Source organism: Ammodytes marinus (assembly GCF_949987685.1).
Source record: "Ammodytes marinus genome assembly, chromosome: 16".
Lineage (NCBI taxonomy): Eukaryota > Metazoa > Chordata > Actinopteri > Uranoscopiformes > Ammodytidae > Ammodytes > Ammodytes marinus.
In genome coordinates, this window is record NC_137220.1 from 2,730,457 (window position 1) to 2,749,466 (window position 19,010).

General features: G+C 41.7%; 1 protein-coding gene across 1 annotated transcript in view; it reads right to left on the reverse strand.

Annotated features, from left to right (window-relative positions):
- Nucleotides 1–17,526, reverse strand: part of LOC307262967 (uncharacterized protein) — a gene marked incomplete at its 5' end in the record, with an annotated part of 40,968 nt that extends 23,442 nt beyond the window's left edge. Inside the window, 13 exons of the mRNA XM_080043988.1 lie at nucleotides 2,840–2,915; nucleotides 4,961–5,320; nucleotides 9,041–9,141; nucleotides 9,487–9,740; nucleotides 10,017–10,185; nucleotides 11,527–11,559; nucleotides 11,813–11,950; nucleotides 12,243–12,639; nucleotides 13,719–13,861; nucleotides 14,998–15,269; nucleotides 15,447–15,618; nucleotides 16,430–16,450; nucleotides 17,481–17,526. Of these exons, the coding sequence (XP_079900114.1) occupies nucleotides 2,840–2,915; nucleotides 4,961–5,320; nucleotides 9,041–9,141; nucleotides 9,487–9,740; nucleotides 10,017–10,185; nucleotides 11,527–11,559; nucleotides 11,813–11,950; nucleotides 12,243–12,639; nucleotides 13,719–13,861; nucleotides 14,998–15,269; nucleotides 15,447–15,618; nucleotides 16,430–16,450; nucleotides 17,481–17,526 (2,182 nt within the window). The remainder of the gene's footprint in view (nucleotides 1–2,839; nucleotides 2,916–4,960; nucleotides 5,321–9,040; nucleotides 9,142–9,486; nucleotides 9,741–10,016; nucleotides 10,186–11,526; nucleotides 11,560–11,812; nucleotides 11,951–12,242; nucleotides 12,640–13,718; nucleotides 13,862–14,997; nucleotides 15,270–15,446; nucleotides 15,619–16,429; nucleotides 16,451–17,480) is intronic.
- Nucleotides 17,527–19,010: the final 1,484 nt, after the last annotated feature.

A 19,010-nucleotide genomic window follows, 5' to 3' on the forward strand; every position in this document is an offset into this window, starting at 1 on the left:
GTGAACAAAGGATGGAATGAAATCAAAGAATGGATATCAACCATTTGTAAAACAAAAATGCAGTTCTCAGCTCAGCTGTGTATTTTTCAGAACCCCGAGGGTGTAAGGTACCCTACGGGATGGCAAATTATGTTTTCTTCCCTTGTTTACAAGAAACTAATTTTAAAATACTGGAAAAATGCAGAGGCTCCTACATTAAAGAACTGGAAAGAACTTATGAAATATTATCTGACCATAGAAAATACATTATCCGAGGACAACAACAAAACAAAACAATTTAATGAAGTATGGAAACACATCTATGAGGCACTATGAGAAAGAAAGCTTGTAGCATTGCTAAGAAGGGAGGGGGGAACTACGGTGGAGATCACAGGACAGGGATTTTTCTTTTTGTGTTTGTGTGTGTCTTTGAATGTTACGTGTGTGTGTGTGTGTGTGTGTGTGTGTGTGTGTGTGTGTGTGTGTGATCATGCGATGAATTACTGATTCTTCTCGGCTGACATAATACATAACTTCATGTAAAAAGTATTTTATTTATTTTATATATCTGTTTATTTGAAAATCTTTAAGGATGCATTTCTCTGCATGTTTTCAGAGGGTGTCAAGAAGATCAAATAATGAACACATCTGTCCTTTTTTTTTTTTTTTTTTTTTGTATGTATTGTCTGGTGTTGTTTGTTTGTTTGCTTATTGTTGCAAAAAATAAATAAATAATAAGAATTGTACAAAAAAAATAAGTTGAAATACAATTTCATGAATAAAGTTAAAATGTCCAGAACAGGGATCAATAACTCACTCATGACCTTATCGTTGCATCTTTGCGATCGTCATAAGGCAGACAATGTGCTCTAAAGATGCATCGTTTGTGTTTTAAAAATGTTTTGTTAAATAATCTTTCCAACTTCACCGCAGTCTGGAACTAACTGTTGAGTTTGTTCACAACATTGTTTTTCAATTGAATTCTCTACATTTCAAGTGTATGAGGAAAAGAAAAAACTTCCTCCTTGCGATCTTTTTCTCACACCTGGCTGGCCCTCATAACCTTTAGCACTGTTTAATTTGTTTAAAGCAGTGGGGAGTAACAGAGGGTCCTTACCTTGAATGAAGAGAATAAGCACCGATATCACCTGGTAGAAAGCCATGACTGTAAGACTGTTTCATCCACTCTGCTCCAGTATAAATAACCTTTTTCTGCCCTCCCACTCTCTCTCAACACCATGACAACATTTTCCAAACAACAGTTATCTGATTTCAGCTAACGGAAGTGAATGACTGTCAATAAAAACAGGTTTGTGTCTTGGTCCCTTAGATTCATCTGAAGACCCTTTGGAGGGGCCAGAGCCCTATGTTGGGACCCCCCTGGACTAATTATAACTATAAGGAAGCAGGACTTTGATTTGGGTTATGGAAGGACAGTACATTTCTAAGTCTTTAATCTTGAAAAAGAGATTTTTAATCTCAATAGGTTTTTTTCCTGGTTAAATAAAGGTTAAATAAAAAAAAATAAAAAAATTGTACTGCTGCTGTTCAAACCTTGTGTTAACGTGGCGACAGATCATTTGATCGTTAGTCATGCTCTGTGTATTTCCAGTTATGTTGAAACCGATCGTTAAAGGAATGTTTTTTTTTCAAAACATCAAGTTGAAGAACCAGATTTTAAGTAGACAGGATCCACACTGACAGACAGATTTAAATATATTTTTTAAATGCATCACGTTTTATTAGTTGATGTATGTTTTTGTAAATGTTAAAATCTTATTGTAACTCAAACTGTAAAATAATGAGTAGAGTAAAAAGTCAAAAGGAATATTCAAGTACAGTGCAGTGTCACTCGTTGAGTCAGACATGACATGAGGAAATAAAACCAAATATTTTCCTATGAAGAGGAAACTGGGTTTGATTAAAACTGATAAGATTGTTGTGTACAGGTGTGTATAGAAAGCAGAGCCGGCCCGAGGCATAAGCGAACTAAGCGGCTGCAGTTTGAGTTTGTGTGTTTGATATTAACCTCATATTATGCGAATGTAATTTATCACATAGAAACATGTGGAATACAATGTTTTGGTCTAGAAAGTTAATAGCCTAATAATTGAATGAGTTCATCTGGGAGGTAATCCGAGGTTAACTGATCACGTCAAGTTCACGTCCATGCACAGTGTGTGTTGAGTTTATTTTAAATGAAATGGAAATGGGACTGCCCTCAGACCGTGAAACTATATTTCTGTTCATTAATCACAAGCTAAAAATATTTAAATCTTAATCGAAGTAGTTTTACTTTTCATAGACAAGAGGAAAGTGGATTTAGTTAAGAGAATTTTATATTATAGAGAAATACAATAAGGGCCAGATCCATTAAGGGGTTTTGAGCGCAAATAGCTCCATGATTTGCCGCTAAATAGTGTCACAATCTGCGCCATTTATATGCCCAGACAGTTTGCCAGCTGGGCGCAGTTTGCCCTTGTTTTGCGTTGACGTGACGTGAGTCAGCGTATCTCTCCGGCAAGACCGTTACAGGACAATCCTTTAGTGGATCTGGTCCCACGTTTTTTAGGGGGCTTTAAAGGTTTGTAATCAAGAAAACAGGCAGATGTATTCAAAATGATCATCTAAGAAACTCAATAAAATAAAGGGAAATAGATGAAATGTTAAAGCTATAGTGCGTAACTTTTTTATATAAATGAACGTCCGTTACATTCAAGCCGTCACCAAACGAGTTGACACAAAGTTGATTAACTAAACTAAAATAAAAGTTTAAAAAAAAAGAAAGTAGCGTGTGTCCTCTTTTGGGCGTACGCCACGTTTATAAATCAGGCCCCTGGTCTATTGGGCCGGGCACAACCTTCTCCAAAACTCACAATGCTTTCCTGTATCCAGCGATCGCCCTGTTTGCTCACCATCGGACCACCTGAATCCCCCTTTAAAAGGAGAGAAACATTTTATATATTAATCAAACATTTTCGAGAAAAATTGTAAAATAAAATATAAATAAGATTGTTTTAATGTATGTAATGAACTGGCAATGTTTTTATGATGATATCTGTAAAGTCAAAATGTTCACCTGACAAGAGTCTTTTCCTCCTTCACGTAGGCCGGCACAGATCATGTTTTCTGTGATCGTAAACCTATTGTCACATTGACACTGTCTGTTCCCCACAACTGGCACCTCAACCTCCATTAGGTTTTCTGGGGCAGGAAGGGGCTCTGAAGAGACACACATTCAGGTTATTATTATCACATTTTGGCAGCCTTTTTTTCATTACTTTCAGTCAAATTTTGGTCATTTTTATCCTTCATAGTTTTAGACCAGGGGTGTCCCAACTGCGGCCCGCGGCCCGCTTTTTATTGGCCCGCGGCCGATTTAAAAAATATAATGCAATATGGCCCTTTGCATTTCTTAGTTAACCCACTAGTTCAGGGGTGTCAAAACTGATTGATTGGCCCTTGGCACATTTAAAAAATATAATGTAATATGGCCCTTTTAATTTTTAAATAATCTAAATGCACTCATTATATTACAGAGAAATATGTCCCATAAAAGAAAAAGAGCACCAAGCCCATCCCAGGGGACCCTACATAATATTTAAATTTAAATTAATATTATTATGGAAAATCCATGTGTCCTTCTCCAATAGCTTCTAATTCATCTGACACAGTGTTTAAATTTTTTTTCATACAAAATTCTTCAGCTTTAGCCTCTTAATTTCCCTCTCAAAGTACACCAGATTCATGCATTTCACTTTAAAAACTTAAAAAAATCTCCCGGGGGGGCATACCCCCGGAACCCCCTTGGAGGGGCGGGATCTCGGCTGGCTACTATTTTCACCCTGCTGGACATTAGACGTAAAAGCAGAAAACACTGGGTGTATTAATGGCATTTATCAAGAGGGGGGATGTATCTTTTTAATGTGCAAGTAAAGTGTTGCCGTGAAGAAGGATTACAATTTACGAAGACACTATGAAACTAAACATCAGAGCAGCTACATGTCCTGATAAATGTGTTATTTTTGCAAAGTGGCCCGGCCCTTCGTAGATTTTTCTGTATGTGGCCCTCAGTGAAAAAAGTTTGGACACCCCTGTTTTAGACCAAGACAAACAAGCCCCAAATCAAGTCAGATGTCAAGTCTCAAATCCTAAACTTTTTGAGTTTCAAGTCCTACCAACTTGTTATTTTTTGTTCAGAAAGTTTTTCAGACATTTTCAAGACAGTTTTGTCAAAAGGTGAAATTTGGAGGACAATAGTAGAACATTACAAAGATACAATTAAATTATCAAATTTTATTTATTTATTTATTTTTATTTTTAAAATATTTTTTGACATTTTTCATGCTTTATTGACAGTGTGTATAGACAGAGGTGAATTGGGACAAAGAGGGGAATGAAATACAGAGAGCTGACCCGGGCTGGATTCTAACCCGGGTCTGCTGCGGGCCTTGGCCTGGTGGGCAACGCCCTTACCCACTGCGCCACGGACGCCCCCGATCACATTTTATTTTTTATTTTTTTGTCTTTATTGAACATGGTTAAAAAAATAATAATAATAATACAAACTAAAATAAAACAATTGAGCAGTAAAAAAAGGAAATAAATAAACTAAAAAACAAACAAATGGGATCTTAAACAACAAATACATAACTCAAATAATATAGTTCATGTTCAAAAGGGATAGGAAGAAGTAAAAAAAAACTTTTCTGGTCCTACCCCCTCTTATTTTTTATAATTGTTTACAAAAAAATAAAAAATTAGTTTTGACATGATTTTTACAGTGCACAGAATTCATTCATACACAGAAAAACGCTTCAGCCCTGGTTTTCAAAACATAACAAAAAAATCATCATCATTTTGCATTAAATTAGCTAGTGCACATTGTCTCTCCATTTCACGGTTTGTTTACATTCATCTGTGCTTTTCACATCATGTAAAGTCACTATTTACAGGTAGAGTTTGATGTTTGTTTTTCCTATGAGAAGAGAAGGAGACACAGGGAGCAGACGAGGAGATGGAACAGGAAGAAGCATGGTGAGTGAGTGGCAGGGCTTCCATTGCCGGTTGTATTCATAGACATAATAAAGATGTCTATGGTTGTAATAGTAGCGGTCGTAGCATTAGCATTAGTGCTATTATCGGTGTTAGTGTTGATGGAGGCTGGAGATAAGAACGGTCCCACTGCAGTAGACAGGAAGTCCTGGAAGCGACTGAGTTTTTCTAGGACCATCACTGCCTCCCGACGCTTTCTACTGGTTGAATTGTTTTCAAACGATAACACGGCCGCTTCAAACCAGGAGTCGTCCAGTTTACACATCAACGGGCTGCCAGAATCTCCCTGTAGAAATAGGAAAGATTATTATTATTATTATTATTTTTCTCTGAGCGCACCTCAGAGTCAGTTTCTGCGGCAACATACGCCGTGGGTCTAACCTGCTGGATAGGTGGCTAGACCTACCCTGAGTTTGTTTTAACTTTACGCTGCAGCTCCGACTGAAGAAAGAGTGTCACTCTCACAACGCGTCCCTGTACAGTTTAAAGCAAAATCACTCCATAGAAATCTCCATCGGGATGTTTTTATCATATACTGATGATTTTACGTTTGATAGATCATCTATCTGATCAGTAGCCTTGTTCTCAGCCCTTGTGTCGTTCATATGGCGGCCACCTTACACATCGTGAACATGCTCTACATTCCGATTAATTAACCTATTTTTATTGTATACCTTTTAACGTCTGTGCCACAGAACAGATTTCTGTCCGGTGCACGTGATCGTTACTGTTCACTTGTGTGATCCCAAAGTCACAGATGAGCCTCGTTAAAAATGGTTCCTTCAGTGCATCAAACTGATTTAATATTGGCATATAATTAATTATGAGATACATTTCTACCTCATACTGTACTTTTACACAACAACTTTACAGGGATCCAGTTTCTATTAATTCACACACAGTCATACCGGTGGTGGTAAACTACGGTAGTAGCAACAGCTGCCCTGGGGCAGACAGACGGAAGCGTGGCTGCAATTCAGCGCCAACGGCCCCTCCGACCACCACCCCAAACATACACCAGTCACACACACCAGGCAAGATGGGATTTGTATTTGTCAATAAATAAATACATTTAAAACATAAATTAATACATTGGTGGTGTCCCTGTGTTTCCTGTTTTATTTTGGTATGTCTGTCTTCCCATGTCCTGTCAAGTTTCCCTTCTGTGTGATTACTGGTCCTTCCCCTAATGTGTTCCACATGTTCCTCGTTGCCTACCCTGTCTTGTGTGTATATAGTCCTTGTGTTTCATTGTTCCTTGTCTTTGCATTATGGTGTTTGTTGAGTCTTGTCTCCTGTGTATTCCCTGTGTCTCTGCGTCTCTGCCTTTTTGCCTTTTTGCCTTGTGGCCTATTTGCCATCTGGAGTTTTTGTGTTGATGCCTGTTTTTGAGCTGAATAAATGATCTTTTACTTTACGTCTGCATTTGGGTCCTGCCTGCCTGCCTGCCTGCGTAACAGAATGCAAAGACCACAATTGGACCCAGCAGACGCATGTTTTTTACTGGAGTTGAGGGAGGTGAGATATATTCTCACCTGTCTCAAAAATGACTTTAAGTATGCTGTGGACTGTGTGGAGAGAGTGGAGGTCCTTTTGTCAGCCCACCAGGAGGTTCAGTCTAGACCTTGGCTACGAAGATTGGTGCCTGGGTCGGCAGAGGAATTCATTAGTACACCATCCCGGCCTCCAGCAGCAAGCTCCAGCCCCCGGCTTCCAGCAGCAAGCTCCAGCCCCCGGCTTCCAGCAGCACGCTCCAGTCCCCGGCCTCCTGTAACCAGCATGCTAACTACCAACCCCAGCATGCTAGCTACCAGCCAAAGCACGCTAGCTACCAACCCCAGCACACTAGCTACACGCTCCGGAAGGCGCCCAAGCAACCACAAGAACCCTGTCCAGTTCCTGAGCCCATTGCACGTTTTCGTGAGAGGATCCGCCCTACAGGCCTGCCAGGGGAGGCCTGCCTTCTTCGCCTTCCAGAGGGGGACCAGCCTCTTCGCCTGCCCGAGGGGGGCCGCCCTCCGCTCCTGCCCGAGGGGGACCGCCCTCTGCTCCTGCCCGAGGGGTCTCGCTTCCTGCTCCTGCCCAAGGGGGTCCACCTCCCGGACCTTCCTGGGGATGCCCGCCCTCTGCCTCGCCTTCCTCCGGAGAGGGTCCGCCTTCGCCGGCCTCCTGGGGGGGCCCACCCTCGTCACCATGGCAGCTGGCGTCCTGGGGGGTTCCGCCTAGACCGTTCTGCAGAGGGGGTCCGCCTTCGCCGCTGCCGGCCTCCAGAGGGGTTTCCTGGCCCTCGTCTTCGCCGATGCCGGCCGCCTGTAGGTCCTCGCTACTGCCGGCCTCCTGAAGGGTTCCGCCTTCGCTCTTCCTTTGCTTGCTCCCCAGGCCGTCCGCCTGAGGCAACCTGCCATGCCCTGAGGCATATTCTGTGGCCGCCCGCCGGACACCCTTTGCTTCAGTTCCCTGGCCAGCCGGTCACCCCAAGCTCTGCCCCAGTCCGTTTTTTTTTGGCTTGTGGCCTATTTGCCATCTGGAGTTTTTGTGTTGATGCCTGTTTTTGAGCTGAATAAATGATCTTTTACTTTACGTCTGCATTTGGGTCCTGCTTGCCTGCCTGCCTGCCACTAACTGTAACAAGGACTAGACTATTCTATTCTGTTCTTGTGATCACCATGGTGATATGATTGTTTTTGATTTGTTCTGAAAATATTTAGAATGTACAAATTGTGGTTTAATTTCCTGATTACCATGGTAACATACTTTTGCAGTGTGATGACCAGTTTAAAAAATGTTTTACATGCTTTATATGAACTGTCTGAGCCCCACTAGCCCTTTGACTGGGGGATATTGAACATTCAGAATCTGAAACAGAACAGTATTACATCACAGTAATTAAATTAGTCCTTTTTCTCTTTTTCTCTTTCTCCCTTTTTATTTTTAACTAAACTAAGTTTTAGATTTGGGCTGCAGCACCAGTTTTACGCATTGAAGAATAAGAATAAAACATTCGGCCCAGCATGGCTATGGAACCGCGTTGCTCAGCAAAACGCGGTCATATGCCCTTCTCGGGCTTGGCCCCCTTAATAAAATAGTAATATAACAACAAGGAATAAGGAAACACAATACAGGGGTTGCGGTCTACGAAGGCTGCATTTCTCGGCCGCATATGAGGAGCCTTGCAAGGAGCCTTGCAAATGGAACAACCTTTGCGCGCCGCTATGACGCAATCGGTCTTCAAATGCAGCCTTCGTAGACCGCAACCCCTGTATTGAGATTCACCCTGTGTGTTTCCTTGTTGTTATATTACTATTTTATTAAGGGGGCCAAGCCCAAGGGTATATGACCGCGTTTTTCTGGCTGCATCAGATGTATCCTTCGCGGCCCAACATATCCCAAGATTCATTGCGTTTTTTTCAGAGATGGCATAAAATAAAATAAAAAATAACAAAACAGCAACGTGTTGCTCCATCTTCTTAACTTTTATCTTACTTTCTTTTTTTCTTGTACTTTTTTTTCTTTTCGTCTGGTAGGCAACTTCTTTTTCTTTTTTCCTCCGTTGACAAGGCTGTTTCCGTTGGCAGCAATCAGGGTTGCTAGGCAGCACAGGAGCGGCGAGTCTTCACGCAAGCTAACGGCTTGTAACGCAAACCGGAAATGCTCGTAAACAGAGCGAAACGGAGACCTGCGGAGACCGTCCCGTTTAACAACGCTCGTTCGGCCCTGGTTCGGCCTTCGAATCGGCCTTCACAGGCTATAGCCTTCATAGACCGCGAGACCGCGTTCTACTAAGGAGGCGGTCTCTGTAACGGGATACAGCTACAGACTTATATACACCAGACAGGGGAGACGACGAGGAACAGGTGGAACACATTAGGGAGGGAGCAGCAATCACACAGGAGGGAAACTTGACAGGACATAGGGAGAAACAGAGATACCAAAATAAAACAGGAAACACACCAAAACAAGACAAGGAACAGACAGACCATGACAAACAGTCTCTCATATTATTCACCTGCTCCAGTGTGATGGCTCCAGTACAGATGCTGCTGTCACTGGTTGACGCGTTGCCACAGTCCACCACCGACGTCTGGAACTCCTGCAGAGCTTGTACATCTAAAATAATTTAAATTTGAAATTATGAAAAATCTCAATTAAAAACAAGACAGAAGTAAACTGGACTAATTGCCAAAGGTGGGACCAAGTCATTGTTCTCAAGTCCCTGAGGGCAAGTCTTTATTTGACTAAACGTAGTCTGTATATTTCTCCTAGACAACCATCCCTAACAACCATTATCTCGAAGAAAAAAACTAATGCAGTCCGTAAAATCAAATCAAATCAAATTGTGACACCACTACCATGAGATTGCATAGATGATCTATGAATAAAGATTTTTATTTCTTTACACCTAATCTTGCATCCCAACAAGAGTTATAGCATCAATGTTTCTTGTGGACTCACCCCCTCCTCTCCCAGAGCTCCATCCAGCTGCCCAGCACGTGGCCCCCACGCTGAAGGTCCGCCCATTGTCCAGACAGATGGGCTGGATGTAGTCGGACAGAACGGGCTTCAACGCCAGGTCAAGCACGGCCACATTAGACCCAGACTGAGTGCTCACATTGATGTTTGACACAGACACAGTCTCCTCAAACAGACTTGGTTCGTTCAGATTCACACGGCCCAGAATCACAGTCCAGTCAGACGCTACTGGGGAGCTGTGGAGGGATACAATGAGCTGGGTTAGTTTGGAGTGAGGAGAACAAGGATTGGTTTGAAAGTTATAGTGCGTAACTTCTGTCGCCCCCGGTGAGGAATTCTGACAGAAGGAAGACTGACAGAAGTATGGCTGCCATTCAGCGCCTACGGCCCCTCAGACCACCACAAACATACAGCAGTCATACACATTCACACGGGGTGAAGTGTCTTGCCCCACTGGGCACAACAGTTCCTCATATCTACTTTAAAAGGAAAACAAAGTCCATGTTTGTTACCTTGAGAAGCAGTTTGCGTTGGTCAACACAGCGTCCACAGCCACCAGCGTTCCACTGCACACATGACTTCCATTCTTCTGTAGACTCGCCATCCAGGGCCAGAGGCCAGCCGCGGCCGACGCTCCCCCAGAGATACGGGAGTTCATCGGGGCTCTGCCACACACCACCGCTGGAGAGGAAAGGCAAAACCAGTGTTAATGAAAAGCTTTAGATGTTATATACATACATCAATGCAACATTTATTTGTAACACTTAAGAATAAATTACACATAATTTTTTTTGTAACTACTATAGGTTTATTTAGGCCGTGTCTGAACTGCCATACTAGCGTCCTACATCCTACATACTCACCATCTACATACTGCATACTCTCTACTCAAAGATCGATTGTGTATGCGAGCTGCGTCGAAACGTTCTCAATTGAAGTATACTCAAGCAATGAAGAATTTCTTCTTCTTCTTATAAGATTCAGGCAGTTTAGACACTGTTAAGCTGATAACCGCCCTCTAGAGGTTAGATATTGAACTAGATTTTTACAGTCCTGTGTTCATCATCTGTGTTTTAGACCTCTTGTTTTATAATAATTATGTATTGAGGCGGAGGATCCCTCCGACGCTCTCTGTCCGGCTCATCAGCACTCAGCTGTCTGTGAGTTGAGCTGGACGAGCCGCGGTGTGTGGAACAGCGATCTGTTCTGATCTCTCTCCACTATCAGACTCACAACACTCATTTCACTTAGTGACTCTAATGTTGTTAATAATTTATCTTCATCTCTTATCTATTGTAAGAGTGTATGAATGACTGCACGTGCAGTTGTCAGATCGCGGAACCCCAAACAATGTTGTTGCCTAGCAACTTGCTCGAAAATATTTAATTTTCCTGGGCGGGTAGAATTGACCCAGTGCATTGTGGGGCGGTTGAGTAGGAAAAGTATACAATCGATTCATACCCAAAATCTTCCCGGAAGTTAGTACTCATCCGGGTATTTCTCGCATACCCAAACTCGCATACCCAACCGTCACATACTCAAATTGAAGTCAAAATGAGTATGAGTAGGACGTTAGTATGGCAGTTCAGACACGGCCTTAATTTCTTTTTTAGTAACTACTACAAATGTTTTTGTTTTTTTTAGTAACTACCATTACCTAATATTTCACTAAAGCAGTAACTCCCAGTCTGTGTATCAGTAATGTATCAATAGTGATTGAATCCCAGTGAAATAACTTTTCAATAACTAAGTTGTAGTTACTGAATAATTATATAGTAAAAAAAAATTCTCTTATAATAGCAAGGAGTCACGTGGTGGTATAGTTGATGCAGTTTTGGTAGTTCCTAAAACATTTTTTTTAAATGTTGATTCAAACATTAAACAGTGTTTAAACTCTCTGAAAACTTTCTGAACAAAAAACTGATCATCCTAAGATTAAGGACATTTTTTTCTAGCATAATAAATAGCAGAGAAGTATGGGGATTGGAAGGCAGGGATAGTGTTGTAATGGCAGGGACTCACGTGGTGGAGGTGTCATTGTTGTGGTTGTTGTTGCTGGTTCGACGCCGCCACACACACATGAGAGAGACAGAGTTTTCTGTTTACACAATTATATCTTCTAACGATCCGCTAACTGTCTGTACTGTGTGTGCGAGCTAAAAGTCTACTGTTAATACACTTGAGATGCATATGTGATGAAATGTTTGATATGGATTTAGCACATCCTAAATCTTTTTCAACCATACTAAATAGCAGGGAAGTATGTGGATGGGAAGGCAGGGATAGTCTTGTAATGGCAGGGACTCACGTGTTGGTGTGGTTGTAGTCTGGTGGGTAGTGGGTGAAGTGGTTTCAGTAGAGAGGGAAGGTGGAGGTGTCATTGTTGTGGTCGTTGTTGTAAGTACACTGGTTGGAAGAATGGTTGTTGTAGGGAATTTTGTTGTTGCTGGTTCGACGCCGGCACACGCCACACACACACAGGAGAGAGACACAGTTTTCTGTTTACACTTAGAACTTGTTCAGTATTATAATCTTTAACATTTCATAATTAGTGTACTTGACTTAAAGATATAGTCAGCGCTTCTGGAGTATGCTTGTTGTCAAAATCAATTATATCTTCTAACGATCCGCAAACTGTCTGTCTGTACTGTGTGTGCGCTGAAAGTCTAGTGTTAATACACTTATGATGCTCATGGGGATTGGAAGGCAGGGATAGTCTTGTAAAGGCAGGGACTCACCTGTTGGTGTGGTTGTAGTCTGGTGGGTAGTTGATGGAGTGGTTTCAGTAGAGAGGGAAGATGGAGATGTCATTGTTGTTGTTGTAAGGACACTGGTTGGAGGCATGGTGGTAGTAGTAGGAACGGTGGTTGAAGGAATGTTTGTTGTAGGAATAGTAACTGCTGGTCCTACGCCGGCACACGTCACACTGAGATCGCTGTCAGTCCCAGTGGAAGTGAAGGTCACAAAGCCTGGCTGGTCGCTGCTGATCTGGCTGTTGATCCAGGTTTGATATCGGGACACTCGGGCATAGACTCCTGGTCTTTCGGGCCGGGCACAACCTTCTCCAAAACTCACTATGCCCTCCTGTATCCAGCGATCGCCCTGTTTGCTCACCATCGGACCACCTGAATCCCCCTTTAAGGAAAGGAACATTTTATATATTTTAATCAAACATTTGAATCGAGAAAACTGTAAAACAAAATATGAATGTTTTAATGTACACTCAACAAAAATATAAACGCAACACTTTTGTTTTTGCTCCCATTTTTCATGAGATGGACCTAAAGATCTAAAATTCATTCCAGATACACAATTGTACCATTTCTCTCAAACATTGTTCACAAATCTGTCTAAATGTGTGATAGTGAGCACTTCTGCTTTGCTGAGATAATCCATCCCACCTCACAGGTGTGCCACATCAAGATGCTGATCTGACATCATGATTAGTGCACAGGTGTGCCTTAGACTGTCCACAATAAAAGGCCACCCTGAAATGTGCAGTTTTGTCTCAGCAAAATGCCACAGATGCCACAAGCATTGAGGGAGCGTGCAATTGGCATGCTGACAGCAGGAATGTCAACCAGATCTGTTGCTCGTGCATTGAATGTTCATTTCTCCACCATAAGCCGTCTCCAGCAACTTCGCACAGCCATTGAAGAGGAGTGGACCAACATTCCACAGGCCACAATTGACAATCTGATAAACTCTATGCGAAGAAGATGTGTTGCACTGCATGAGGCAAATGGTGGTCACACCAGATACTGACTGGTTCTGAGTCCCCAGACCCCCAATAAAGCAAAAAAATGCACATTTCAGAGTGGCCTTTTATTGTGGACAGTCTAAGGCACACCTGTGCACTAATCATGATGTCAGATCAGCATCTTGATGTGGCACACCTGTGAGGTGGGATGGATTATCTCAGCAAAGCAGAAGTGCTCACTATCACACATTTAGACAGATTTGTGAACAATATTTGAGAGAAATGGTACAATTGTGTATTTGGAATGAATTTTAGATCTTTAAGTCCATCTCGTGAAAAATGGGAGCAAAAACAAAAGTGTTGCGTTTATATTTTTGTTGAGTGTATGTAGCCTAATCTATTGGCAATGTTTTAATGATGATATTCATTGTTGAATGCACTTAATGGAAGTCGCTTTGGATAAAAGCGTCAGCTAAATGTAATGTAATGATATCTATCAAGTCAAAATGTTCACCTGACAAGAGTCTTTTCCTCCTGTACGTAGGCCGGCACAGATCATGTTTTCTGTGATCGTAACCCCATTGTCACATTGACACTGTCTGTTCCCCACGACTGGCACCTCCACCTCCATTAGGTTTCCTGGGGCAGGAAGGGGCACTGAAGAGACACACATTCAGGTTATTAAACGTCACATCAGTGTTCATTTTGGCAGCATTTGTATAAGTTTCAGTAACATTTTTAGTCATTTTTATCCGTCATAGTTTTAGACCAAGACAAACAAGTCCCAAATTAAGTCCTAAACAAGTCATAAAGTAAAATTAAAAGTTGTACCGACTAGGGGTGTGAACGTTTACAAAAATGTCTAACCGTGTACACGACGGAATTTTTTTCGTGTACACGGTTAACCGTGACGTCATTGTCTTCGCGCGCCCGCCGTCCTGTAGGCGCGCGCACACACACACACACACACACACACACACATACGCGTTCGTTCGCCTGTAAACACACAGTTAACATGAACTATGCTCGTTTACACACCTCTTATAATAGGTCCATGGCACAAACACAAACACACACACACACACACACACACGTTCGCCTGTCATGTGCGCCGTCATTATCGCGCTTCATTCATTTCCTGATTAATACAGCCTATCGCTTTCTACATGTCCACGTGTATGCAGGTTGAACAGGTGTTATAAAGTTCGGGCTACTTACGAGCTTAGTTCACGTCAACCGAGTAACTTTAGATTATCTTTCATCACTCTTCCGTGGCTGTGAGTCGAGCACCGGCACGGCGACTCCCCGTGTGTGTGTGCGCCGATACACACACTCACACAGACACACACTCGCCGAGGAACAGACCGATTCGGCAGACTAGCTTTTATCATCCCCAATTAGTTTAGGCCTACTAGTGATGTAAAATCAATAAATGCGTGTCTCCAGAACATATTTAAAAACTTTGAAAAAAAGAAAATAAATAATAAAATAAAATAAATAAATTTTAAGATTTTTTTTTTAAACGGTTTTCGTTTATTGATTTTTCCTAAACGGTTATGACTTACTAAACGGTTACACGTGTACACGTGCACACCCCTAGTACCGACTGATTTTTTGTTCAGAAAGTTTCAATAAAGTTTTGTCAAAAGGTGAAATTTGGAGGACAAAAAGTATAATATTACAAATACACAATTAAATTATCACACAGAAAAACGCTTCAGCCCTGGTTTTCAAAACATAACAAAAAAGAAAGATTTGATATAGAGGTGTAATCCAGTTGTTTTGTGCCCTACCTCCAGACCCGATGTTTCCCCAGCCCGTGACCCAGGAGTCCACCCCGCTGTGGAAGGAGCTGCCGGAGGCCGCCAGGCAGACGGGCAGGATGAAGTCAGTGAAGCTCACAGGAGAGGACAGCTTCAGCAGGGCAATGTCGTTGTCCTCAGTAGTAGGAGAAGGGGTGTAGTTTGGATGTCTGATGACTTGTGTTACCGTCCGATTAACCTCGTTGGGATTTGAACCCTGTTGACTCTGACGACCCAGATACACTGTCTGACCTGCGTTACCGCTGGAGATCACAAGAGAAACAAAACAGTCCAGACATGAGCATGAGACAATTTCAAGATTGGTTTTGTTTGGAGCTTGATAGATATCGTCGGGACTATTTTTTATTGCCACTTAAGAGCTTATTTCCCAAAGTTTTTGTCAGGTGACCCCCAGGTGCATGGAGTGTTGCTTTCCTCACCTTGGGAAGCAGTGAGCAGCACTCATCACCCATTCCCTGTTGATGAGGGATCCTCCACAGAAGTGACTCCCGCCACTGCTCCCGCTGTGTATATCGGCCTGCCACGGCCAGGCTCCTACAGGGGCCACCTCTCCTCCAACTATCCTGGTGTTTCGCACAGCCCGACCACACACTGAAAGAGAGAGACAGACAGTTTCTGTTTGTACTGTGAACTTGGGATGTTCATAGGATACTACTACATCAACTATACTTTATATATATATATATATATTATAATATTAAACCGTTTGAGGGGGATTATGATCAGGAGAGTGTGTTAATTTCATAATTAGTCTAGATGTTTCATTGTTTAGATTTTTAGATTTTTTTTGGCATTTCCAATGCTTCATTGATAGTAAAAAGAGACAGGGATGAACTGGGGCAGAGAGGGGAATGACATGCAGAGAACGACCCGGGCTGGATTCTAACCAGGTTCTGCCCCCTGGTATATCTCCTTATGATCTGCTACCTGTCCGTACTGTGTGTGCGCGCTGAAAAAAATCTAGTGTTAATACACAACCTAGGCTCTGTAAACTGTGCAAACTTTGAATGCATCAACAGTACAGACAGGTAGCGGATCGTGAGAAGAAATTCCTGGATTTTGACAACAAGCGTTCTCCAGAATTGCTGACTCCACCTTTAAATCTGGGATTCATGGTTTACCATCAAATACTAACACTTTTAAAATTAAAAAGTTAGGAAAATGTTCTTATGTTTTAAGGAAAACCGCCAACATTTGAACAAAAAAAAAAATGATTTAGTTAAATAGCATACTGTATGAATGATAAGTCATCTCAACAATCTGGTCAAGACAGTTGCTTTGTAATTTTGAGCTTTTCAAACTTTTTAGTTTTCTAAATTGAATAATGAAACTATGAACAAAACTAAAACTAAAATGTCCAAATGAAATGAATTTTAAAATATGCAGAGAAACTTTGACTTACCGGCTAGCTGTGATTGAGACTCTGAAAGATATAAAAGAAAACAATATATTTATACTTTATATTTTATTGAAGAATATGAGGACCATGAGAGAGAAAAACATTGGTGGAGGAAGTTTTTTTCCCTTTGTGCACAAATGTTGAAATGTTGAGATAAGAATTTTAAATACAATTTCACGAATACAGTTAAAATGTCGACAACAAACTCGACCATTCCAGACTGTGGTAAAGTTGGAAAGATGTTGACAGATGTTTTTAAATGTTTTATTCTTTATTTCTACAGGTAAATCCCATTGAGACTGGAGACTCTTTTTTGCAAGGGTGACTTGTTATCATTCCCACGTTTCCCTTCACACACACATTCATACACCGATAGCAGGCTGACTATCGACATTCACACCAGGCAAGGTGGATGAAGTGTCTTGCCCAAGGACACAACAACCATGACCCTTCGATCATTGGCCAACCCGCTCTACCACCTGAGCCACAATCCCCCCATAGTTCAGGGATCAATAACTCATGAGCACAACCTAATCGTTGCATCTTTGCCATCGTCATAAGGCAGACAATGTGCGATAAAGATGCATCGTTTGTGTTTTAAAAAAGTTTTGTTAAAGGCCTACTTCACCGGTTTGAATATGAAGGTGTATTGAATTCTGAGATCCTATGTACTATAAATGTGCAAAAAAAAATTAAATCGGTTCATCCTAGCCTGAGAAAAGGCAGAACGAGTGTTTTTTTAACCCTATATTTCTCCTTCTAGTGACATCACAGAAAGAGAAATATAGGGTTAAAAAAAAACGTACTTTGTAAATATTACTGTGATGTCACAGTAAAAGACATCACAGTAATATTTACAAAGTAAGTTTTTTTTTCAACTTCACCGCAGTCTGGAACTGTTGAGTTTGTTCACAACATTGTTTTTCAATTTAAGTGTATGAGGAAAAGAAAAAACTTCCTGCTTACATTTTTTTTCTCACACCTGGCTGGCCCTCATAACCTTTAGCACTGTTTAATTCACATAGAGCAGTGGGGAGTAACGGAGGGTTCTTACCTTGAATGAGAAGAATAAGCACCGATAACACTTGGTAGAAAGCCATGACTGTAAGACTGTTTCATCCGCTCTGCTCCGGTATAAATAACCTTATTCTGCCCTTCCTCCTCCCTCCTCCTCTCTCTCTCTCAACACCATGACAACATTTTACAAATAACAGTTATCTGATTTCAGCTCACGGAAGTGAATGACTGTCAATAAAAACGGGTTTGTGTCTTGGTCCCTTAGATTAATCTGAAGACCCTTTGGAGGGGCCAGAGCCCTATGTTGGGACCCCCCTGGACTAATTATAACTATAAGGAAGCAGGACTTTGATATGAGTAATGAAAGGACAGTAAATTCCTAAGTCTTCAATCTTCTACTGTTCAAACCGTGTGATAATGTGGCGACAGATCATTTAATCTTAAGATATTTTTTTGCATTTTTTATGCTTTATTGATAGTGAGAAGAGACAGAGGTGAAATGGGGCAGAGAGGGGAGTGACATGCAGAGAACGACCGCGGGCGGGAATCGAACCCGGGTCTGCTGCTGGGCCCGGCCCGGGGGGGGGGACGCCCTACCAACTGAGCTAAGGGCGCCCCCTGATCATTTAATCTTTAGTCATGCTCTGTGTATTTCCAGTTCGATCGTTAAAGATGAGGAATGTTTTTTTTCAAAACATCAAGTTGAAGAACCAGATTTTAAGTAGACAGGATGTTTCCTCATGATTCACCATGAACTATGCAGGTATTTTTCACAACACTGATCATTTCCTGGAGGTAACAGTCTGGTTGTTGACAGTCAGAGTGGGGAAGGTGGAGGGGGCCTTACGGAAGTCTATTATCAGTTCTTTTGTTTTGGTGATGTTGAGATCAAGGCAGTTCCGCCTTGGATTGTGGAGTCTTTATAATGGTATCAATATGAATAGAAATTAATGATCCCCCTCCCTACTTAAAGTGTAACTGGGCAATAGCTTTAACATGGTGGACTTTAATCATTTTATGGCACACGATCACTTTTTGGCACAATATGACCGTTTTAAATAAGTAAAATAAGTAACTGAAGGGCTGGAAAGTGACGCGCATTCACTTTTGACCTCCATCCATCTCCACAGACAGCTGCTTGGAGTAGGGACAAAAGGCCTAGCCCCTACCCTCAGGAATTAACTGGACAAACTGCATTGCTATATTTGTCAGTTTCATCAGATAATGACAGTTTGAAGACAACTGACAACACCATTAGGGTTAACGTCACTGTTTACGTAAACTCTGTCAAGTAGAACTTTAACAGTAGGCGGAAAAATACAGTTGCGTGCAGCGATTTCCAAAAAAAAAAAAACTCATGTGTAAAGGCCTTTGCACACCGGGCGCGTTTTATTCGTGCGATTAATCCGTTAATTAACAAACGTATACAGAGTCAATACAAGCCTCCACACCAGCGCCGTCATTTCGCATCGCAAATTTGCGTTTTTTTTTTTCGAACTGAGTTAGATTTTTCTAGGACGTCGCTTCTTAAAGTGAGACGCGACAAAATTCACATTTCAAAACATTC